Source organism: Odontesthes bonariensis, chromosome 21 (assembly GCF_027942865.1).
Source record: "Odontesthes bonariensis isolate fOdoBon6 chromosome 21, fOdoBon6.hap1, whole genome shotgun sequence".
In the NCBI taxonomy this organism is placed as follows: Eukaryota; Metazoa; Chordata; class Actinopteri; order Atheriniformes; family Atherinopsidae; genus Odontesthes; species Odontesthes bonariensis.
Genome location: NC_134526.1, coordinates 12,459,814 through 12,485,592, shown reverse-complemented (window position 1 = coordinate 12,485,592; position 25,779 = coordinate 12,459,814). Strand labels below are relative to the sequence as shown.

Genomic DNA, 25,779 nt, shown 5'->3' with positions numbered 1-25,779 from the left:
GGTGTCTAGCTCTCTTTGAAATATGCACACGCAAATCCAGTGCAGTCACATTGTTCAAATTAAGCACTGGTCAATGTGTGAATTATTATTATTATTACAGTTCAATTGATGCTATTATCATGTATTTTGGGTGCCTTCAGAATCGTGTCTGTAGGATTATTTGCAAAGTACTCTACATTATCCTCATTTACCGGATAAACTTACATAGGTCCTTTGTGTTGGGTTAATTGTATTGTGCATACAACTTCACCTACAGGTTTCTGAGTTTGATGCCATATCCTGCAGGGCACTGGAGAGACTTGGCTGACTTCTCAGCAGCAAAGCCTCCTGGGACTGATTCAGCCAATGTTCCCACCCAGGAATTCTGGATGTCTGACAAGAAACAGGCCCAGTTCTCCCAAGACCACTATAAGTCAGCCTCTCCCCTCACCCCAAGTTCTCCCCCTCTCCCAAAATCCTCTCCAGGGGCCTTCTGCTATACTTCTCTCAGACAAACTATCTAACAAATATACAGCCTTCTTCGGCACACCCCATTTTCAGCCCCCCTGTCCTCTGCCAAGCTTCCCATCATTGCCCTGTCTTGTTTTCGCCTTTAAGCAACTGAATCATTTTATTAGGAAAGAAGGCCATTATGACAGCTCAACCAGCATTTGCACGCACAATTTCAGGCTTTCATGTTGAAGCTAGTGTTTCTCTGACCTTGTCAGAACATGTTTGGATTTAATGCTGCATTCTGAGTACAGGCACAATAACGGGACATCTCTGGACATGCAGAAGAGTTTCAGCTGTGGCTGGATTTGTTCTCGTTCAAAATGAACACACTTGTATTTGTTTCAGTATTTTATTTATCTTATAAAATTGGAATGCAATTAAAAATGTTTATGTACCTACATTAGTGTTTCAGATTGTACCAATTTAACGCAGGCAGCGTGCTACAGGACACAAAAAGCTATTGCACACAAGACATTTCATACAACACAATAATACATACTGTACAAAGAGACATACATACTTACAAACGTACAGTTATATTTTAATCATAAAAAAAGACATACAATGAAGTCATAGGTACATAGTTCCAAACACCTCTCCATCTGAAAAAAATGGGGGAAAGCAAACATCACCGAAGCTGCCAAAGTGCTTTTCACCATTTCTACTTGGCTATCAAAATGTGAGAGTCAATATAAAGAAGACTGAGGGAGAGAAGCGTTTGAATTGTGTGTCTACAGGAAGGTTAGTGTAACCCTGAACAACAGGAACCGGACAATTAAAAACAGGACTTCCTAAAGCTGAAGGAAGTTTGGTGTTTTGGGATGTCAGAGACTGAAGATGCAGCTGGACACACTCAAGGGCAGAACCCTCCTGTATATTGAAACTGGATTTTCTATTATGTAGATTAGGTGAGGGGTCTTTGGAAAGATGAAATGTTTTAACATCTTTAGTCGCACAAAGCATATGGCTAGCAATATAAACTAGGATGTTCACAACTAATTTAGTTCTTGGTGCAGTGAGACTTCACAGTGAGAGTGATCTACCCTGTTCTTTCAACTCTCTGCTTGTCAATGACTTGGTAATTCAAAATTATGACCAATAATACTGTCAATAATGGAGCACGTGCCCCAAACACTTCATACATACATTCAGCCTTTTTCTCCATAAGGAAGGCACAAACAGAAGTTGGCACATTGCTGCTACGTTGCTACAACAGGACCTCAGTCCTATTAGTCAAAGCTGCTGGAGAGCTGTCAACGAGTAAAATTCATCAGTGCCAACTCACTTAAGGAAATGTGCTTTCTCCTTTGGCCTTCCTCGACGGAAATTGTTAAGACACAAAATACAACGGCAAAAGCAAGAGGGACAGATTATGAGGACATCTGGGGGAAAGGGTGTTAGTGATGGAAGATGGAATATATATCATACACAGGAGCGCTTACGAATGTGTTAGAATTTCATGCATTAAATGTAAGCATATTATGTACCTTTGCTGAAGTTTATCAAATTGGCTAAGTAAGGTTATACAGGGAATATATAGCCCTTGTATTGTTGAGGGACTACTGAATAGCCTGGCGTCTGTTCAGTGGAGTGCTTTTTTTTTAATGCTGATCACTGTCTCTTGCTCTATAAGAAACGTGATCTAACTTTAGGCCTTATGCATAAGTGGAGAGTGATGTAGTTGAACATTAGACAAGATAATCTCTATAGTAATCTACAAAGTGCAACATTGCAATCTTTGCATTGACAGTTTTTGAAAGGCCCAAAACAACTCACTGTAACTATGATATATTTTTGGCTTTTAATGTGAGTTAACATGTTTAGAAAGAAAAACAAAAACATGTCATCACATACATTACACATTAAAAATGGTTTGCTCCATATTCATTAATAAAAGTACCCGGTAAAAAGCTTTTTTCACATTTCTGAAAGTTTCTCACCCCGCAAACTGGTTTCCTCTTGAAACATTTTGTTTTCCCACATGCATCAGGGGTGATCAACTGAATGCTGATTGTGAAGTCACACAATTTGATTGTAATATAAAAGAATGTTTGCATTGAGGAAAGTGTCCAAACAGACAGCTATTTCCCTGCCTCATCAGACATCTCAGTCCCAGGATGGGTTTTCTTCTTTTAACATCCGCCCACCTTGTCGTGGCCTCTCCACTTGATCTCATATGCGCATATGCAGTCTCCAACACATTCATACACACAGTCCCCCCCCTGATGTGTTTGCATAATTTCAGACACACGTAGTACAATCCTGCATGATCGGTGTGGTCTGGTGTTCGTGTTTGTTGGTGCAGTGTTCCAGAGAGCTGGAGCTTTTCAGAGGGACCAGACAGCGCTCAGAGGGCCGTCCGCTTTGCAGCACCCCCCAACAGCATAACAGACGCAGAAACTCCTTTCTCATGTCCTTGCTGCGCAGTGTGTAGATCACTGGGTTGAGCGCTGAGTTCAGAGTGGCAATGCTAAAAAAGATGTCTGCTTTGGAGAGAATGGGGCAGAGTTGTATATTGCAGGATGAATCCAAGAGTAAGATGGTAAAAGCAGGCAGCCAGCACATGATGAAGACTCCCAGGACTATTGTGACTGTTTTCAAAAGGAAATATGCTTGTGAGTTGGTAGCTTCCTGGTGGCTGGACCGTACAATCAAATAAATCTTCACATAGAGGATGACAATAGAGAGCAGGATGAGGCTGAAAATGGTGACGACAAAGAGGATGTATTTCTTTGAGTAGAGTGGCAGTACGGCTGAGCAATCAGGGAGGTTGTTGATGCAGTTCCAGCCTATGATGGGAAGTCCTCCGAGCAGGATGGAGGTAACCCAACAAGCTCCTATCAGAAGAAACATGCGACATGTTTTGGTGGAGCCATACACCTTGACTTTGGTGATTGCAATATAACGTTCTATAGCTATCGCCAATAAACTGAGGACCGAAGCAGCCAGAGCGATGAATGCCGTGCCTTCCCGGATGAACCACTGCACAGGTGCCAGTTTAAAGGTCTTTGAGCCTGATAGGAATATATTGGCTATGTAAGCGGAGCCTGCTAACAGGTCAGAGAACGCCAGGTTGCCGATGAAGAAAAACATGGCAGAGTGGAACTTCTTGTTGCGGCAGACGGCTACCAGGACCATAAGATTCTCTAGGACGATGATGGTGCAGAGGATCACAATGACAATATGGAGAGTAGTAAGCTGTTTTTTTTTCTCAATGTGTTCATTCATTTCCTGGGTGGTCATATTCTTGGCATAAGCATAGTAGGAGCGGATCAGACTCCAGTTGTAGTACTGGGAATACTTGCTCTTCATGGTGACAGGGTGGCAGAGCACAGCGGCTTTACGGCAAAGATTCATTCACACTGTAGAGTTGTACAGAGTGTCTATGCCATTAGTTGTTGTCCTTATGGAGAGGACAGGAAAAGGGCTGGGAGGGGACTGCCTGTCCAACAGTCACGTCTCAAGAGTGGTATGTGGGTCACCTGCAGACACAAAGAAGAAGAGAAGGCCTTGGTTATTGACAAAGGAAATGTTGTTCTGAAAATGAAATAAACTGTGGCAAAGCAAACACACGTTTTTAGTAAAGGAAAGTATTTGCCAAAGCCAAAGCTTAATGCAAAACAAAGTATCCAAGCAACAACCTGTTTCTCAGTTTGAAAAGTGGAAAATAAACATTCTCTTAAACGACTGCAAGAAGACCATGACCACTGTAAAAAAAAAAAGAAGAAAAAAGAAAACATTTTCATATCAAAAGGTAAACAGATTGAAAATTAAGTCTCGGCATTCATAAGTAATACTAAACAATCACATGACACAAATAAATGGCCACACAGTGGACATACTGCACTCACTGTGTCTATTCGTTAAATCCCAAACTGAAAACCCACTCTACAATTATAGTCTTCTGAAAATAATGAACAGAAACAATCCAGTGGCTCACAAGCTCTTTGTCTAGTTCATGAACATATATTTCCATGGAAAGTTTTAGTTTGAGATAGTCTTCAGGTAGAGGATAAAATGCTCTGGGAGGCTCTGGGAGGGATTAGACAATGGGCTGCACACACAGTCTGAAGGGGACATTCCACTAACCCTGTCCGAGCACTTGGCTGTCAACACACTGCATTGTTATTGGGAGCGAACCATTCCACTCCAGTGAGTTACTTCTTGAAACTTCAGCATAGCTTGTGAATCAGCCAGACCTCATCGTTCTGACCTGCCCAACCACCCACTTCTAACCAGCTGAGAAAAGCTAACAGAAAATCAAACAGATACCTGAGAAGTAGAAGCGGGGGGTTCCCTTACTTTTAGAGAAAACGCCTGTTAAGACTTGATTATGGTGTACAGTATCATTGTATTGCACTTTGACATGGTTAAACAGAAAATGTTCACACGAGTAGTATTTCGGACTCGAGTTTTAGTAGAAGTGCTCGAAAATAATTTGGTGCAGAGTTTTATAACGATGCCTCAAAAGGTAGAACAAAAGAAACCCTTGAAAATTGCAAACCTGGTTTCAAATTACTCTTTTCACAGAGCAACCTCTGCACAAACAAAAGCTAAATAAAACAGACTGCAGCTTCAAGACTGAGCACAAAGGAAAGTTGGAGGCTCTGGAAATCTAATTAGAGGTGGAGTTGGTCTCTTAAACCTGTCAAAAGTAACAGGATCCCTCTGTAGGCCAGCTCCCAAGATAATTCAACACTGATGCTTCCACTGCCTGTCTTTGCTGGCCTGGATGACTGAAACAAATGTTAGCTGAAAAATGAGTGGAAACTGGGCCTGGACCTCATCTGTGTTCTGCTGGGCTTTGAGTCAAAACCTGAGAGGCTAAAAGATAGAGAAGGACAGAGACAAAGGCAGACATAGAGCATGCATGTGGAACGGCATCTGAACACAAAGACGGGAATCTGAGATCTTTGTGATATGCACACGCATGCACAAACTCACCACGGACCTGTTCACACACACAGTTAATCATGACAGATATGATAGAAAGTACTGTAGCAAAGCATTCCCCAGCATACAGGCAGGTTGAGCTCATCGCTGCCGTTGACCGCTGGTAAGAAACAGTGTTTCCTCATGCAGGAACAACGAACAATAGTCTCCTTCAGTGTGGATAGCACTGGCCTTCAGTCCTGATAATGGTTCAGCACACTTCCATTTGGCTGCTGTAACTGTATCATAGCATAACGTATTTACAGATGAGCACTCCCTTATCAAACCGCCGTCTCAGGATGTCTCATCTTCTCTCCATCCTTTTTAGCTCCATTATTAGACACAAATTGGAGGCTTGAGCTTGAGCACATGTCCCAGCTACACTTTGGTAATAACATTAGGTTACATTATTGAAGCAAAAGGATTTTATTCATGGAACAGACCACCTCTGTATCTCCACAGTCTCCTGTCTGCTAAAAGAAACAACACTGACTTCTCCTTGTTTTATCTTGGTTTTTTCTCTCAGTTCTGCCAAGTTTTTGCAGGATAACTCTCTTCCCATCTGTAGCGTAAAAAGAATTCAAGGTCCTCTTGTAACCAAGAAGTCCTTGGCATCTATCAACAAGGGATTTCACTGTTTGTGGGAAACCTGACAAGCTGGTTTGCCAACAGCACTGTCTCGTATTAGCTCAGCCCGTCTACCTGCTGTGCGCCATTTAAATGTATCCACAGGGATTGGTCGACTGCAGTTCCCACTTGCTGCTGCAATGTGTGTGTGTATACATATATATATTTATAGTATTAAGTTGTTTCAGCATAGTGTAAAAGTATGTAGGTGTAGGAAATAAATATACCTAAACTTTTAGGGAGATTTTTTACCCTTCATTTTCATGAGAACAGCAACAATAGAAAAAAATTTGAGTTTCACTAGTGTCTCATGCACTGTGATCTCGGTGAAAATGTAGCAAGGTTGCAGAAAAAAAGCTCAATATCCTGCCTGAATTTCGCAGCAAAGTTCATACAAGCATAGAGTTGACGAAATTCACGAGTATGGACAGAAGAGAACAATCAAAGTGACAAAAGAAGTCAAGGATGAGAAAGACAGTTGAGACAGGATATCCTATCAGAACGTTTATGACATTCTCGTCCCCAAAACTGTGTGTTTCTCATCATATGAGAAGTGAGGCAAGGATGCTCTTGTGTTGCATGTTCCCCTGTACACTGATAAAAACACCCTTTCATTGATCACACAACCAAGGCTTTATACAAATGCACATAGAGCATAGATGTTTACAGCATGAAAAATATGACTGAAAAAAACACGATGCCAGCTGCTGAAAAACGACTCTCACACTCCTCTAAGCCTAACAAGAGACAGTCTTCCCTTCTTTATAATGGAACTGACTGCTGCACAAAAGCCTCAGGTGTTTTCCCAGTAACACCTGATAAGCCCCAATTAGCAGACTGTCTGCACACTAAAAGACAAGGCAACATCGCCCAATTACACGACCTGCAACCTGTCACACTCACCTTAAACCTGGCTCCACTTTCTCTCAGTGGAAACAACAGAGCTTCTAGACTTTGATACAGTGAGCATAACCACATTTCCGTCTATGCACACATTATCACTCACAATCAACAGTTTTTGATAAGAGCAGCATCTAGGCTGGGGTTTGCAACAGTTTATTTGCATTTATCTTGTCTGCATTTAATCATTTTTACTATTTTTAAAGAAGAGTCACACTGCATGCAATAGTCTGTGGTGTGAAACATCCTGTTTCACTTCTATCACCATCTGCCCTTCATCCTCAAGCTCACAAGCCATTGTAGTGGCAACAAACAGCCCCTTTCCAGTCTTGTATTTTTTCCCAATGGCACTGAAAAGCCAGTGGCTTGAGACTATTAAAGAAATGAAGGTGTTAATTACAGTTGTAGAATGTACTTTTTTTCACTTTAAGGAGATTTAATGTCTTACTGTGCCGCTACGAGACATCAGCTTTTTTTCTTTCGTAACAGAGACTTAACACGTCTTTTGTCTTATAAACGGAATTCAAGTAATCGATCATGACATACAGAAATCTTCTACAGCTGTGACTTGTGATTTCCTGTTAAGTTTCTCAGCTATTAATATTAAGGTTCATCTTCACTGTGAGTGCTCTGTGTAACTGAGCCTAATCCGTCCAGCATCCTTTTAATGGCCTGAAGATCTAAAGCTGCGATTGCTTGAGATGATGGCGCGAATCCACCTGACATCCAACACTTTTCCGATTTCGTAGTGCGTTTCTGTTTTTAAAATTTCAAAATAAATCCAACCAAAAAAATGTATATCACTACAGATGGAGGGGCAACAGCTGGGGCTCTGGAAAGGAAATTTCCAAATGCAAAGAACAGCACAGTAGTCAGAAAGTTCCCCACTCAAGTGTTAACATGTCAGACACAAAAGGAAATAAATCATCTATTTTCACCACAGTTTCACCACAACACCCACAGCATTTCTAAGGAAATGACATAATTGAAAGGTGTATGCTCATTCTTTTCTGCACTCATTTTTTTTTTTACATTTTTCACTTTCCTAAACATTTTCAGTAACGAAACAAGTCCCCTCGTCTTTACAGTGAGCGTTCAGCGTTTAGCCATTACAAGCCAGCGCACACAGAAACCCCTCAAGGCAGGAGGCTTTTCTTTTTTTCCCTTTCTGTATCAAGCAGCTCCATGCAGCCAAGCTGTGCAGCCAGCAAAAACACAGCAATGGACTGTGTCTGCTGGCAGGTGGCTGCAGCATCTCTCTGCCGCTCCATCCATCACCGAGCCCAGGGCCTCTGTGTGGAATATCTTTTTCCATAGGCACAGCAAAGCTATTGATTGTTCACTAGCTATTTCCAGGAAAGAACGCTGGTGTTTTCATGATCACTGTAACAGGGATGAGATTGACTCGGGTTGCTGCTGTGACATGACTGAACTGCATCCTGGCCCTTCAAATGACCGTGGCACACTAGATAGTCACGCACAGTTGGCAAGGTCTCTTCTACAAGATCAACAAAGCCAGAACAGTTCTTACTTTCTCATGACTGCCTGAGCTTATTTCTAGCCGTCATGCATCTCTATTACATGCCACACTGTAGACAACCTCACTGATAAAACTGATGCCAAAAGCTGTGACAATAAAGAAGTACTGCTGACATAAAGTCAACATTAAAAATACGCATGTTTGAGGTCAAAACATAGCAAACACCAAGTTCCTCCTGTGGTATAAAAGTAAAAGTCATCTAACCCAAAACAGAGATGCCTTCACAAGCTTCAGCCTATTACTTTATATTCAAAACTCTAAATGTCGGCACAAGAACATTGCAAAGATTTAGAGCTACACATACCAGGCAGTCTCCTCTGCTAATTTTTTTTTCTTTTCTTTTTGTCTGTCTGCACTTGTTTACTGAGATTTCCTGAACAACTGAAGTTCTAACATCCCAAAAGACAGAATGGCTGACACATTCTAGCGGTGATTTCCTTTCTTGCACGCTGCATTTGCAAACAAAAGCAAGATGATTCAAGAGCAGAAACCTGACAAAAGCAGGTCAAAAGATCAGATAAACAAAAAGTAAATATGAGATGGTGCCCTGCAACAGATCAGAGCGGAACTCAAATGTGGGAAATGGCTAATCCAATATAAAAGAAGTCAAACTATGACAAGCCAAACTATATCACACATGGAAATAACATCCTTTTTTTAAATCTATGTTGAATAGAAAAGTGTTAATAACCCATTTCTATCCATTTCATACCTGTATCATGTGAGCAAAGTAGCAAGCACTTCCTTTTTACTAACTTTAACCAGTTTCTTATCACACCATGTTTGAGATTTAATTTTAGCCTTAGAAGACAAACATTCCTCACTCTTTGTCTGCTATTATTCACATCAGCCTTCATGAAGGCCGCACATAATCTGCAAGACATGAGGGGAGTGGGTGTCCTCAATATATGGGGGTTTCATCATATAATTAGGGATTACCCTTTGCTCGTCAAACAGTTTGACAGTTTGGGCACAGTCTGTCAGTACAGTTCCGTCTGGAACAAAAACAGTTTTTTTTACTCCATGTGACTTGTTAGCCTCTGTTCTTCCACAGCCACGTCATCTCTGAACGTTTGTTTTGCTTTATCAATTGCAAATGTTCATGTGCTGTGGGGCTCTTACAGTGGCAGTGAGAAGAGATGGAAACAAAGAGCCGTGTAAAGAAGGGCATCATACTGCCTTAGGAAACATAACCCCCTTTCCATAGCCCCCCACCCCCCCTACTCGTGTCCATTCTACCCAATTGGGGGGGTTGGGGGATCTCCAAAGGTGGCGCCTGAGAGGCAATTACTGTAATACATTCACCCTTATAACATTCCTGTCAACTAAGGTCTTCTTTCCAAATTATTCATGCTTCTTTATTGCTCTGTTTTGCATATTTCCCAATGCTGATTCCTTTTTCGCAGAGCCACATGATCTTAACTTTTAACACCCCTCCTCGCCTTGTATATTTTAAACTAAAAAAACCCCACAGAGATGAAAAGACAGGGCCGCAAAGAGGTGATTAAATGCACATCAAGACAGATTTACTTAGCACACATCTGGAGTAGATATATTCTTATAACCCCCTATCAAAGACTTCATTACAGCACATACTGTGCAATCAGCTCTCCATTCAAGTAGCTTCAGAGCTCTGCAGCATGAAACCACATTTTCAAACAGAACAAATGCATATGATAATTCATGAAATTTATATTATTATACTTTACAATTATACTTCAAATTACAATACTTTAAGAAGATAGTGATATTTTCATCCACTCAAGTATAACCACAGTTGACAGGATGTGAATCTGATGTGCACGCAGTACTGCGGTGTGTTCAGCATGAAAACGTGATATTCTCTGAATCTTATGTGACAGAAGGACACGTATAAACAACACATCAAAAGCTCACATTTAAATTGATAAGAAACATATGTGCTATAGAGGGTTAGCCACAAGCCACCCTTAATGCGGTATTCAGCATGCATGCGTCAGATTTGCACACTGTCAGGTCATGTCTGCACTTTGCAATGCTTTTTTAAGAGCAGCTTTTCTCCTCATGCTAGCAGGTGTGATGCAGAAAGCTCAGGGGTGGCTGTCGTGCATAAGAAAGCTGACAGCATGTCTGACGGCTGAATTGTGCACGATTCAAGTTTCAGCTACTCTGCCCCTCTCATCTCTTCCCATGTTCTTGTCTTAAGAGTGAGATCTAAATGAATGGTTTTCAACCCTCTTTAGGTATCTTTTGTCCTGGCTCCCTGGTCCTATTCTGCTCTATTGCAAGACCATGAGCTCCACCCCTTCTCATGTTCTCTTGGCTCATTGGGAAATTGTGAGGTTGCCGTGAGATAATATGTGAGTATGTGTTGTATGGAAAAAAGGAAAAAAAAATAATAATATAATACATCACACATTGATGGATGTGTATCTGAGGAGTGCTCAAGGCTGCTGTGAGTGTAACTATCATGTTTATTTGACTAATATTGCAGTGATTTACTGTCCTCTGAACACCACAGCAAACTGTCACAAAGAGGCATGCAAAATCAAAGTCATGGAGCAGATGGAGGAGGAGGCATTGGCGAAAAAGCAAAGAACTACACAATGAAAAATGACAACATCTATTTAGGTAATACACAGGGGCACAAGCCACCCTCTGCCTAGTGCCCACTGATAAAATGAGTACTTGATGGAGCCCTCACACTTTTGTCCTCTGTGTTCCATTATAAGAAAACAACTTTAGACTGTTCTGGCAAACACAGATCCATTAAACACAACTCAGTTTTTGGAGAAAGAAACACGGTTGCCTGGAGAAGGAACATTGTTGTGTCCACACAGTCCACAGTTGTAGCCCCAGTATTTTATGCTATTTAAGGATTGCTTACTTTGAATATATTTCTTGACATCCATAGATATACATGTTGTCTGCAAGGCCAGTACAGGTCTAATCTGTATTCGAATATAAATGACTGCATACAGGGAGACGTTACAGAAGTAAACAAAAGTTTCAAAGTAAACAACCTGTCTTTTTGTGTCGTATTGAGCCCTGTTCGGGGTTTGGGTTTTGGCTTGCAGTGTGATATTTAGCAAAAGTAGTAACAAGGTCAGAATGTGAATAAGGCTTTAGTGTAGCTTTTCAGGCAATACAAGGAAAGTACTTGACTGTATGACATGGTTCCTCTAAAACGGACATATTTGAGCAGTTGTCAGTTACGCAAACAGCACTCACTTCCACTCAATCTGTCTGTTCCAAACAGAAGTGTCTGGCCTCTATTATGACCCGCATGTGTGTGGCTGTTGGTTAAGACTCTCATGTCTAAGCTTGGAACGACTTAAGCTGGAGGCCTTTACTGGATAAGCAATCTTAATAATTATTTCTAACAAAACATGCAATCATTGTCAAACAGTCTGTGCAATTTTTAAGGTCTGTCATCCATTAGAAAATCTGATGATTAAAATGCTGAAGGGGAAGCAAGACAAAGTAAACTTTCAGTTTCAACTGCAAGAACCGTTTCAGCAGCCTTTCTCTGGCAAAGGCACAAGGCAATTCAAAATCCAAGAAAACGGTCTCTGGCTTACTTTTGGGTCTGGGGAGGTGGGGTGTTGAAGTAATCCCGTTGAGTTTTCCAGCTGCACAAACAAAGCTGACTGGATAACAAAGACTTCCAATAGAGCAGAAGAAGAAAAAAAGGGGGTCTCCACATCATCTTCATGTGTACCTGCTCCAGGATTCCTCTAAAGTGAGCTCTGAGAACTACTAGAGATCAGAAAACCACATACAGACCACACTGATTAAGTCTGCAGTTAAAACAGACAGCGTGAGCTTGTCTCCATCCAGGTCATAAAAACAACCTAAACATGGATTGTAAATGGCTGCAAATCTCATTCAAAGCCACAACAGTAACCAGAAACCCTGTATTAACTATACTTGTCATTGTCTCTGAAAGATGAACAATGTTTTTGTCTACAAAGCAACAACACACACTGAAAAATTTCAGTCCACTCGAACCATTTTCTGCATTACTTCTAACTGGCACTCAGCTGGTCCAAGCTTGAAATGTGAGAGAAGAAGAACGGATTTATCCTCACCTCAGATAGCATTAGGAAATCCTGGCATGCTGCTACAAGCATTAGTGCTTGGTCATGGGGGGGTCTTATGGTTTGTCCAAGTCCTTTAAGTGGAATCGGAATGTAAAAGGAGACTAATGGGTTCTTTCTGTGGATAAGACACCTTCCAAAAATAGCCAAAGGCACTTTTTCTCTCCCAAAAAATATCAGTTTGTGTAAATGTTTACGTAATAATCAGGGCAGCACTTATACATCCCAGAAAGGTTGTTATGAAAAAGAAAGACAGATAAGGCCAGTAAGTGTACACGTGTATTTATCTACCTGTCAACAAAGAGCGAGCACATCCTTTTTCTCAGTTGTGTTTATAAAATGGCTAATAGGCAAAAGCGGCCATATTTATGTCTCTGATCGGAGACACTCACAGCTCTTGGCTTTGAATCAGAAAGCCATATGCCGTCAGCTGTGTGTTGTGACTTGCACTTCAGCAGCTTGTGAACAGAAGGCATTTATTTTGCTCCAGCTGCCACACCCAAGAAAAGTGTTTTGCTACAGTGGGGAGTACCAGCCAGAACTCTGAGCTCACAGAACGCAGATGACTGTCCAAGACAACGATTAATGTCACAGACCGAATCAAAAAAAAGAAATCTGTGAGGACATGCTTTGGCTCATACTATTTTCCATGGGCTCGTTTCTGTATTGATCTCTGACTGGTCTCATTTAAGCAGGTAAAATACAGGGCGACTCTGGAGGGTCACTTCTCGGATCTTAAAGAGTTGTGACCCCTTTGATCTGGTTGAACAGAGTGGTGAACGCAGACAAAAAAAAGAGAACTTGGCCTCCCCAAGCAAAAACCTTCTCACTGCTTCCTGTTAACGGACTGCTCCCAGGCCTGAGCTGAAACGTGAGCATCCTTCAGGGATCGACACCACCCACTCACCATCCATTCCCGCCTCCAACCCCCCAATGACCTATTCCATTAAAAAAAGTCCCACAAAACCAGTTCCCACAGCTGAATTACCATTAATTTATTTACCCATCCGTGCAGTTATACATCTATTTATTTATTTATTGAACTCATCTATTTGTCTTCATTTCTCACGCTTCCCCTGGCAGTCCTCATTGAGAAGGGTCCAATTACAGCAGTCTTATAGTGGAAAATAGGGCCACTGAGTGCAGTGAGCTGGGTCAGCAACACACAGATCCTGAACTCATGAGGTAATGTGCTGCTTGTCTGAGTCAATATCCGCACGCCAATAAGATGTTAAAGCTATTCTACACAGACTGCTAAGACTAATACTAAATGTGTTCCATGTCTGCGATATGCTGCGCATGCCTGGAGCTGTGGAGTATCTGGCCAAAGAGTTAAAGCTGTTCAAGGCACCCTCTGCTTATTCTTGCCAAGACCAAGGATGGTGAAGGGTAAGTGAGTAAGGCTGACAGCAGTCCGGCCTGGTGAGGTGCTGTTGTTCAGATCCAGTGAGCCATGTGGTCATATGAACCAAACACTGATGGACGGGTGGCTGCAGCAGGTCACAGTGGGGGAAGCGTCAGGGTCTGTAGGTGGCCATGCATGCCAAAAACAAACTGAGCTGATCTTGCGCAACACTACATCAATGAATCTGTTGACAGACCCTTCAACACTTGATAGTCCCATCCTAACACTGCTAACCATGCTTCCTCTCAACCCCCACTCTTGATGTTCTTACAGTAAGATCTTTGCTGATTGTTATTCGCAGCACTGGGCACGTATGTGTGTGTTTTTTTTCTTCCTATTTCCACATGTATCACCGTGCTTGAAAAAATAGATAATATCACCAGTCTTTGCAGTTACTCAAGACTGCTAATGAGCATGACACTGTGCAGAGTAAACCAGACCAAGCACAGAACAGAGAATGAGGATTGGGGGCTTTTATCTCAGCAATAAACATCTGTTGCCCTACCTTATCATCTTATCACACTGTGACTTGAGGATTCTCCCAGGATGCCTGCTGGAATACTGACACCTATGTATCCTACGGGGCTTACACTTTTGGAGAGAAAGAAACGAGCTTTTAACTGAGATTGGCCTTTATGTCATGACAAAGAAATCTAGAGGCCAACTTTAGACTTGACTCCACTATACAAATGCAATCCACTCGATCGTAGCAAAACTGATATCTATCATGAAAATGTATGCAAATATATATTGTCTTTTTGGCTCAGTTTAAATTTCTGCTGACAGATTGTTTTCAGTGAAGTCGCTGGTTGCAGAATCTCTGAGCTGGCTTCCTGTGAGAAGCCCGATTCAAACCCCATGAGATTAACTCTTGTACACGGGGATAATGGGGGCTTTTGTCTTATTAATACATCCTTCCATTACAATGCCTTCCTTAGTGTGACGGATGAACAAGCCTCAACAACATCGGAGGGGTCAGAGAGAGGGGGGGGGGGGGGGGGGGGGGGGGCGCGCAGCAGGCTGAGCAACGGCTCCAAGGAACTGTGAATACGCACGGCTCCCGTGCTCCTGCTGTGCGCGCAGCTCATCCCCAACAACAGCAATAGCGTGAGTGTCTATACGATGCAGCAGACTGCACAGCCCCCCTGCATGATGGACAGATGTAGTCACATGTGTTAATATTTAACATCACACAGCGTTATCCATTAAAACGCAGAATATTTAACAAGTGCAGCTGTCACATCCAAATATCGACTGCAATGGAGTTTCTGTCAACGTTTGGCAAGTAAAAGTGCAGAGAGTTGTTCCCTAATGCGTGCGATCATGCTGTCACGGGTGTTCATGAGTCAAAGGTGGATTTAGGCTAGACTTTCCGTTCATGACTAACAAGTTTAGCAGAACAAAATGCAAATGTGGACTCGTGGACTGTGAAGATAAAATCTATTTAACCGTAAAGCCAAATAACCGTTGCCAATGTGCGACAGAATTTTGCAGTCGTACGAGAGACACGGATTCTTTTGTTGGGTTGCTGAAAGCACATGCTTTAATTGAGACCAACAATATGTAGAGCAGGTACCATAACTTACCCCATGAGAGATACAGTAGAGAGCAGCGAAAAGAGGTTCCGGGAAATATTTCTCTCCAAAAGTCCTCACATGTGGTCACCGGTTTTCACAAATTCTCCGTCAAAGTTCGACGCGGTCCTCTGCTCAAAGATGACAATCAAAACTTTGGTTGAAGACTAGACGGCGTGTTTCGTTAGGGGTAAATCCATAACCAGCTGTTAGCCACCATAAACCGCCCAAGAGCTTCCAAATAAGAAAGAGAGAAGTGATACACGCCACACAGACACAAAGTAGTAGTAATGGAACTTTCTCTTCTGCGCGTCTAATCCAGATTGTCCTCCTGCTCTATGGGAACAACAGCTCCACGGGGCTGTGAAGCGTCGGGGAGGCGCGCACACAATAGGCAACGCTCTCACACACAAACACACCCACATACACTAGAGACGGAATGGGGTGTGTGGAAACGTCAAATGCTCAAAACGAGTCGCGCGTTTCAGTGTTGGATTATAATAGCAGTATAGATTTATGGACAGCAATTAATATGGACAATCCTGTTTAAGCCTTTTTCTGTACGTTTTCACCACTCTGCAACATGCAAATAAAGTCCAGATGTTCCACCTCCTAACTTCCTTTCAACCAGCAGATCCCAACCACGAACCAGGGTTTACACATTTCAGCTCATCCTTGCTCAGTTTCCTTTAAAAGTAATGTCCAAGAAAGTGATATCAGGTGTAGGCCTGCGTGATAAACACATCTCAATTACTGTCTCTTTGTCTAAAGACTTTTTTCTTTTGTATTTGTTTCTGATGACTGAGCTGTAATTTTCATATTCATCCTTCTCACGTGGGTGCATAGGTGTTGTAAAAAGGGTGAGGTGACTTGTTAGTCATCAGGGCTGTGTTTACGCGGGGCAGGTGCTGGCTCCTGTGAAAGAGCCTCTATCCAACCCCAGAGAAGGTAATAATGTCTTCCCAGTCATTATCTTAAAAGTCAAAGTCATCCCAAGTGGCTATGATGTCATGTGTCTGTGAAGAGAAGGAGATTCATAATGTTATCATAGCACTTATTTCTTAGCTTGCAAAACATCTAAACCAGCTTGGCTTCTGTGCAACAGAAATTAGTTTGAGCAAGGGATTGTGGGAGCAGCTTTAAGATGTTCCAAATGTATGTTTTGTTAATTTAAATATGAGGATTTCTGTGTGTAAAAGGAAAATCAAAAATGGAAACCTTTGTGTGACAAAAGAGTGACTTTCAGTTGCTTTTTCTCCTAAATTTACCACAATCCTGGGCAGGAATCAGATGACTCTTCCTCAGAACTCTTCAGATTAACACATGTAGGTCTTTCTGTTTCCAGTCAGATTTGGTTGAATGACATCAGAGTACGTTAGACGGGAAAGTACAAAACTATACTTCCCACAACTCACCTTTAACAATAAAGAAACCATTCAAAACAGACAGTTTCCAGTTGCGTCTTTTGAGTGTCTGGATTCTACCAAAAAGTTAAAGCAACTTTGACTCTTGCCATGCCTACTTAGGCTTTTCCAGGGGAGAAAGGTTGTGCAATCCACTCTTACCGCATTCATCTCAGCCACCCCCGCAGTAGCTATGTTGAAACCACACTCTCTAAAGAAGAAGAACAACTTGATTCTAAGAATGAATCAAGTTAAAAATCTTTAAACCTGCAATCTCAAGAGATGAACTTCAACAGTCAACTTAAAAACTTTTGTTCTCACTTCTTCTGCTCTCAGGTAAAATACTGGCAGGTTGTTTGAATTAATGGTTATGTAGCTGGAAAGCTTTATGGACTAACTGCGTACTCTCAGCATGTTTATTATGAGCCACTTTCAGGGCCTTGCTCCACTAAAACTGCCCCACTGCTGTGTCTCTCACTGAGACTTTAGGGGAGGGGTCAAGAGCCCTGACCTCACTTCCTGTTGGGGCTCCTCACAAGCATTCCATTGTCTGTGAGAATGTACACGGGCTCCGGGGACTCTGCACATCTGGCAGCTGTTATTAGCAACCTCCCGTACCCAACCCTGCACCCCTGAGGAAGATTACTTCATGTGCTTGTGGATGTTTGCCCCATACACCTCAATATAAAATCTTCGTCTGCTAGCATCGTGCTTATGCTGCACTTCAGCAAATTCTATCTATAATAACATAAAAAATTTTAAACCCAAACAGGGGAAACAGTTAGCTGACCTCTGTCTGCTAATGAGCACCTGTGTTTGATTTTAGAGCAGATTAACCTCACATTATGTTGCTTGTTGTGTTTTTGTTAGGTTCATCTTAATACTGCTGCTGCTCACTCCAGCATTATTTTTTATCATTGAGACATAACAGTGATATATCAGTTGTGTCATCTTGCTCTCAAAGAGTGTGCAGTCACCTGACCGCAGTTTGAACTTAATATACACAAAACAGCGAGCAGGTTTTAGGTTGGAGACTGAGCAGCAACAGAAACGGCTGTATCAAACCAGCAGAGAGAAGTTCTTTGGATCACTACTCTCTGTAGATCTTTGTTCAAAGAGCAGAAGACCCAAAAAGGCAAAGCGGTCTGAGAGCAACGGCTTAATACGTTCCTCCTTTTAGACACAGAATTACACTGGGGAAGTCATTAGCAGTACATTCAAACTGTTCTCAGGCTCTGTGTCGTGTGAGGTAGGGACTTTCCATCCTTTGTGTATAGTTTTTTTGCCAAAGTATTTAAAGTTGAACCCCATATTAAATTTTCAGTGTGTGAATAATGAAATTAAAGTCAATTGTCTTCGTCTTAACATGCCACTGTGCGCTCCTCTTTTGTTTTTAGTAGGAGTTATGAGCCATTGGTGTGTGTTCGGAAAACACCAAACTGTTTCAACTGCAAACACAAAATATCCAGAGAAAGTGAGATAGCAATGACAGATCTCCCATCACTTCATATACATTCTACATTGTTCTAAAGTTTGTGTGGAAACCTTCGTCTTTGCTCTGACCATCACTGGATGCGTAGTGTTAGAGCTGTAAATGTTCTTCATATCATATCATTGTATTAACTGTTGGTATGCTCATTCAGTTAATTGGGACAGACGGACTGCGAGTGATAGCAGAGACTTGGTGTCTTTTACCCACTAGTGAGAGAGCTTTGTGGAGTCGGTACAGCTTACCTTTCTGTGCACTGTAAACACTGGGCTTAAGTGCTGACTGTGCCAAATGTCTCTGATTTAGAAGACAACCCCAACCACCCACCCACCCAAAGAAACAAACTGCAGTCTTATTTTCCAGCTTATCTCAGAACTATCTAAGAACCTTTTTTTTTCTGGCACAAAAGAACTTGATCTGTTCGCTGTGCACAGATAAAGTCTCAATCACTGTTTGCACTAAGGTTACTTAACTACTCATACACAAAGGAAATGCAAGGCCTCCTCTGTTGCTGATGATAACCTTTAAAAAAACATCATTTGTGATTTATCTTATACTCCTCATATCTTCATGTGTGGCATTTTATTATGTGTGCCTGCTACAAAAAACATTTTTACACTTTTTCAAACAGAATTCACATTATTATTGCCATTGTAGCGCCTTTACAAAACTTCATTGTTCCACCCATCTGCTGACAAACAATAGAGCCTCAATTTTATAGTAACAGCTGAAATGACAGTTCCCATGGTCCAGTTTTTTTTATATGTCCCTGTCACTATGCTTGAATAACGGTATTGGGTGTCTGTTGTTTTCAGGATCCTCTGGTCCACTCGGGGAAAGAGTGTTAGTGGATAGTAAAGCATGGGGCCCACATGGTTGTGCAGGGGAGGGGGGCTGCAAGTCATGACTTTTGTGGCTTCCTGCAGATTAGTGCACTGTTTATAGAGCTTTACTGAAGTATCCTTAGCAAAACACATTCAAATCCACACATTCATCATTAGAATCGTTTCCATTAACTTCATAACTCAAAGTGTAACTTTTCACATTGTAGTAGGAGTAAATGTGATGCAACTCAAGTCTGTTTTGCGGTCAAACCGTCATTTGGCATGCAGTTGTAATTGAGGTCTATTTTCATCAGCATGAAGGTTTAGCAACCAGAGGAACTGCAGAGAATATCACTGTAATTTAATCTGCAGAGGCATTGCAAAGGACAGAGCAAAAAAATCTGTTGTTTTGACCTGAAAACATATGGCAGCCATAAGTTCCTCTTGAGCTGACAGGAAAAAACTAACCCTGACATTTCTTGCTAATTCACCGACTAGAAGTTCAAAAGGTTAGACACAGGTTTGCAAGTGCACGTGTGTGAGCCCAGTACAATAGGAAAGGGCGCGACCACAAGGTAAAGATAAACTTCTGAAGGAACAACATCTGTTTCAAGTGTGCTCGGAGGGGTATGCAAGAGGAGAGATACAAGTTTGCAGTAGATTCGGGAAGTTTAAGAGTCTCATTATACTGTTTGCTTCTCTGTCACATCTGCAAAAGCTACATGACACCTGCTCTTGCTCTCTGGCAGAGGAGGGAAGGAAGTGAAATGAGGTTGGTCAATAGAGGGTAAAATAAGCTTTCAGTAACCAGGTCAAGCGTGCACCGACTGGATTCTTGCTTGGAGAAGTTTGGATATTGTGGTGCTGAGATAGGGAGGGTGGACCCAGTGAGCTTCTCGCAGTATATATTTGCTTGAGACAGATTGCCAAGTGTTTGAGTAAAAAAAGTGTGTTTACAAAAGATCATTTTTACTGACACATGCAACAGTGTACATTTCTTTCCTGGAGGAGAACTTCTCTTCTGCCTGGAACTTGGCTGCCAGGGTCAATGTTGGGGATTATTAGATAAGAGGGATCAGGGTTGGGCCATTACTTTTATCCAACTGTTCTCTAAAATGACCTCTGCCTGTGCTTAAAAGTGAACAACCACAGAATGAAGTTGTAAAATGTTGTAAAATGTACAATAAAATACAACACAAAGAATGTGAGCCGAGTTGGCAGGAGGACAGTAAGAGAGCAGATCTCACACTCTCCTGATACAGCCTGAAGCACGTCTGTTGTTAAAGCTGACACTCACGCAAACATGCACACAATGAACATGAGCCTGACCTCACCTCACCAGACAACCACATTGACATAGGGTGGGATAGTAAACTTCCAGCCAGGACATGACGACTTTGAGACTTTATTTGTCATCAAAGTAACATGTGAAAAAAGGAATCCATTTCATCCTCACTAAACTTTCTTTCGGAAAGAATATTTGATGAGATTATGTTCAAACTAACAGATCGGATCATAGGCACCGATGTAGATGTTTTAATTGTTTTTCATCAGTCTTCTATTGGGAATTACCTTTGAACTAGAGAGAGAACCTCCCAGGTTTATTGGCTGCACACTGTTGCCTCCCCAGTGGCCAAGCTCCAGACGCCACCCAGGAAACAGTGCTTTGATCAGCACACGACACACATTCTTCCCATCTTCATCTCACTTCCCTCCCCTGTGTTTATTATCGGCTGCAGCTGGAGCACCTCCAGTCGCTCAGACCTCACTCCACCAAGGTCACGCTAGCAGAAGTCCACTCCTTACAGCTTGAACAGCTTGTTCAATACATTTCAGAATAGGGAAGATCATTTGTCTGCTTTTGGTTTTAGTTTAACTTTATTTTCAATTAGTTCGGTTAGACTATTGCTGCCGCAATGCTGTGTTTTTCATGACCTTTGACTCATGTGTGAGGAAGATGACTGCGATAAGTGAGCCTAAGCAACAACACACAGCAGCTAAAAAACTGCCCAACTAACAATAAAATAAAGGCATAAGTGATCATTTGAATGATTTTGATGTTTAAACCAGTGCAACAGAAAGAAGGAAAGAACTACACGTTTACAAATTTAGTCAACATTACAAGTTTTCAGAGGAAATTATAAAACACACATCTGTGCATGAGGCATTCACAAATGATTGCTGTTAGCTCATGTTACTCTTTGCCAGCAGTCTGGTTCTTCACACTTTATTCGGTCTAAAAATCAGATGGGTTTTTGTGTTCTTGTTTTCTCACTTCCACATTAGTCATCTCTGTTCCACATTTTAAACATTTGAACTATTTCCAGGAAGCTGCTCATAGGGACCATGTCAAATTGAAAACCCAACATTCAAACAAGGTTTCAGGACTTCTCTACTGTCGACAGAAATATGCATCTCAAAGGGGAAAATGCAGAGACTTTCGAATGGGCCGGCATGCTGTGGCTTTATTTCTCCTCTGTGTTGACATGTCAAACGTTCAACTGTTGCAGTGGGTTGTTGTGCAACTTGCGACACCGTTTAGAGTAACACAAAGGATAATTAGTTTCAAAAGTGCAATAACTTTCCTAATGCTTTGTGCAATTGGTAAGATAAAAAAAAATGACAGTGGCCAAGAAAGAATTGCCAGTAATATTGATGCAGCTGTAACCAAAATGCACTGTGACCCTACTGGCCATGCCCACAGCCTGTAATAAAGACTTGAGTTAATGGAAAGTTACCAGACACAATTGAGAACGAACAAAACAAAGAGAATCTGATTTCTCATCCACATTTGAAGTGTTCCTGGAGAGGTACAATATAAACAATATTTGAAGATAATTTAATGCAGCTCCAGATTCCAAAGACTTGCTCAAGACAGAGAGCCCACCTTACATACATTACTGTGTAATATCACTTCACTAAAATCATCAGGCTAATAACACGAACCATCATTTTTTCCCTTGATGAAGTCTATGATAATCCATGATGACTTAAGTATGACACACACTGTTAGACCTCTCCCAGAACACATTTCACTAAGCTCTCGTGTCAGATGATCTGTCGACTCTGCATACACACATCTGTGCATGAGGCATTCACAAATGATTGCTGTTAGCTCATGCTACTGCTTGCCAGCCGATCTGGTTCTGTTTGATGATTTGTGAGTCATACCATTAAGTCTGTTCCAAGTCTGCACAGTGGAGTACAGAGACTGCTGCATCTTTACCCAACCTTAACGCATGTTTAATATGGACAGAATCCATTATTTTAAAAAAAAATCATTCAAGCAATAACTCCCTCTGGCTGCTGAGGTGGATGATGGGAAACGCAAAGTCAGAGATGCAAAGTATTCAGTCGTTAAATGCAAAATTTGGTAAGATTGCAGCTGCCACAGAGAATTCTCCATAAAACTGATGAATATCGCTGCTGGATAACAAAAAAGAAATGTGGCTTTAATTAACAGCTCACACGAATGGCAGGGATCTCACTGATCTAAAACAGATGGAATTAGACATTCTTGCTTATGGCAAAGCAGCAACAGGACCAGAGTTTTTGCTAAATTTGAATGGTGTTACTAATTAAGATCCATGATAGTTCTATGATGTTACGCATGCACATACCCACATTTGCAAATCTGTTAAAGTTTTTGGATTACTAATCAAGTCCATGAGTGTGTCATTTGGAAAACCAAGATTTTGAGTCATCGATAGTCTTTTAAACATGCAGTGACATGTTGTCATTTCTGCTGCTGTCACTGTTCAAAGTGTGAAGTGTCAATTTTTGACTGACATTTTAAAAGTTTTTACCGACCGCTTCAATAAATCACACTACTGCCAATTAAAAAGAACGTGTGTTCCTAGAATGAACTGTGGGATAAAAATTCCAGCTGTCTTTCCCAAATATGTTCATCTGTGCTTCAAACTACAAAATATTTCCCATACCGTGTATAGAATAACTCTATGATTTAAAGAAAATTGAAAAAAGGAAGGGCCAAGATGTTCATTAGCACTGTGGCTTGACCCTTTCTGAGGCAAATTGATGTAATGGCCTACATTAAATGTTGCTATTACCCTGGCTTCGGATCAGTCGTGCCCCCCTACCCTCGTCCTCAGCAAACACCCCCAAGCAAACTAAAATTCCAGGAAAAGATGCTGCAATGTTCTTGATCCCATAAATCACAGTTCCACTCCCCAGCCGCTCCCAGCGGAGCACCAAAGGAGAAACATCATCCCCTTCCTTTTCCCCGTCCCCCAGAGCTCCACCCCCTCCTCCTCTGACTGTTTCAATGCTGCTAAATTTGGCAGATGACAACTTCCATTTTACCACAACCTCTATAGGTCTCTGTTTCACTCAGAGTTGCCCTCTGTGCACTCAGATCTTTATGGCCCTGTCTGTCACACTGCTGTGGCGTCAAAGTCAAGCTGCTTCAATCAGTCTCTCTGCTTAATATACCTGTTAGTGTAGTGTCATGTTGTTATAAGGCCTTTATTGCCTGCAATTCACAAGACTGGTGCCAGTCAAGAGTCACTGGCAGTTAGCAGAATGCTATCAGCATAGTGGCAAACAATGAAATACATGACCAGAAAGCTCATGTAGCAGATGTAACACTTTTAACTAAGAAAGAGATGCAATATATATGCTGGAAAAATATTCCATGACATAACGCAGTCTAATAGCGGGGAAAAAAAAAAAAGTTACGCAACCACTGTTTTACAATTCTGATGAAAAAAAGCTTTCATTGATGGCCTGTGTTTATGCCTAAAAGGAGCGTGTGACTGCAGTACTGTAGCCCAACCCAAAAAAGTGACAGATCTGTCTCTGCATGCCCTTCAGATTTAGGTGAACTGAGTAACACACGAAGTTACACTCATGTGAGTAACAGATAATCATATGACTACGATCACTATGGCCAAAAAAGACGGGAACTCTCAGCACCGCTCTCAGGACTAGCACATAAACAGAGAACATCCGTAAACAGTTTAGAGGACTCTTTTGGACTTTGCTCCAAAAGGGTGGGCGGGAACGAGAAAAGCAGAAACTGGACCGAGACAGAAGGGCAAAAGAGCAAAGCACTGCAGCTGATATTCCCTCTATGGCGGCCTAGTTTGGGAGGAGCAACATCAGGCTGCCTCTGCTCTCCTTTGGGACCCTCTGCCTGTACAAACAAACCGACCCAGGGCCTCTGGTCTAATGGGAACCAGACCTACTCAAGGACCAAATCTCCTCTTTCTCCTTCCCTCTTCTTCTTCTTTCTCGCTGTATGACCAACACTCTGTTGACTCACACTCCAGCTGAAGGACGCACTTCAATTATCCCAAACAGACCTGAAAATATTCCCCTTTCTTTTCCCTGAGCTTTCCCACACAGAAACAGCTCATGACGTTCCATGTTTCTACATCAGTGCTGACCTTCTTGACCCTTAGGCAACCAGACTCCAGTGACCTGCACTTATCTCTGCACACTCACATGCTTTCTCTATCACTCCTCCTCTTTCACTCAATCTATATGTCACACATCCGCACACAAAGATCTGCAAGCACACATACTGACACTGGCAATCCATACCCCTCTCTGTCCTTCTAGCAAACTGAGTATCAAAGTAAGGTAGATTTTGTAAATCCATAAATAGATGTTCAACACGTGACAAAACCATGGCATTCAGGTCACCATGGTTATCTGCTGGGTGCTGAGTGAGAGCAGCTCATCCCTGGATGCACAGTCTGAATGTTCTCATTGTGAGGGTTCAGAGTTTATCAGTGAATGTCCTCCCAGTCTCACTGCTGTCTTTATCTGAATGTTCTGTTTCTCTTAAGTATGAATATTGGCACAGAGTCAGACAGTGAGCAGAAAAGGCTCTTAAAACACATAGAGTCTCCACATTGACTGCACAAATGAAGCAAAGAGGGCTGATTGTGATATGACCTGGTGACAGTGGGCCCCTCAGACATGTGGTGCTGTTTAAGTTGCACAACTTTATCACTGCATTCTTCTTTCTGAATGATAAGTGAGATAAAAATACATGTTAACGCTTCCTTCTTTTACCCTTCTTTTGCTGTGCAGCCTTGGAGTGTTGAAGCACGTATAGTCACACACAATCACAATTTCTTAGGCTAGAGAAGCTTGTTATTTGTGTGCGCTAAAATCCGTAATCAGGTCACTGATGCCAAGTGCCTGGAAGTACAGCAGATTTATTGATGAGAATGACTGTGTCTGAAGAGCTGGAAAGAATTCACAAACACTGGATATGACTGTCTAGTGCTGTCTCTCTCCCACACATCTGGGTACAAACCCGTCAATGTTCCCGTAGGCAGAGATCTGTGATGAACTGAGCTGAGTTGATGCCCAGTTCACAGTAATTTTAACACCCCCCTCTGCACACACACCCTAAATTAGATTTTTGCCTGGTCTTGTGAGCTTCTCATGGGTTCTCTTAATTTGTCTTTCTCCACAGTATTGCTTCAGGATTTCTGGCACTTTACCACTTTGTGCCGTGCAAACTGGGAGTGGCTGAGCA

The 25,779-nt window shown here is 41.9% G+C and overlaps 1 protein-coding gene across 2 annotated transcripts; it reads right to left on the bottom strand.

The window, feature by feature from the left end:
• Positions 1–835: 835 nt before the first annotated feature.
• s1pr2 (sphingosine-1-phosphate receptor 2) lies at positions 836–15,945 on the bottom strand. 2 transcript variants are annotated; one of them, XM_075454248.1, is made up of 2 exons: positions 15,562–15,945; positions 836–3,974 (listed from the first exon to the last, which is right to left on the bottom strand). In XM_075454248.1, exon 2 carries the CDS (start codon positions 3,847–3,849, stop codon positions 2,734–2,736), a length of 1,116 nt encoding a protein of 371 aa, XP_075310363.1. In that variant the 5' UTR covers positions 3,850–3,974; positions 15,562–15,945; the 3' UTR covers positions 836–2,733. The 2 variants fall into 2 exon arrangements, with proteins under 2 accessions (XP_075310363.1, XP_075310364.1); XM_075454249.1 differs by lacking the exon at positions 15,562–15,945 and adding an exon at positions 4,134–4,284.
• Between the last annotated feature and the right edge of the window lie 9,834 nt (positions 15,946–25,779).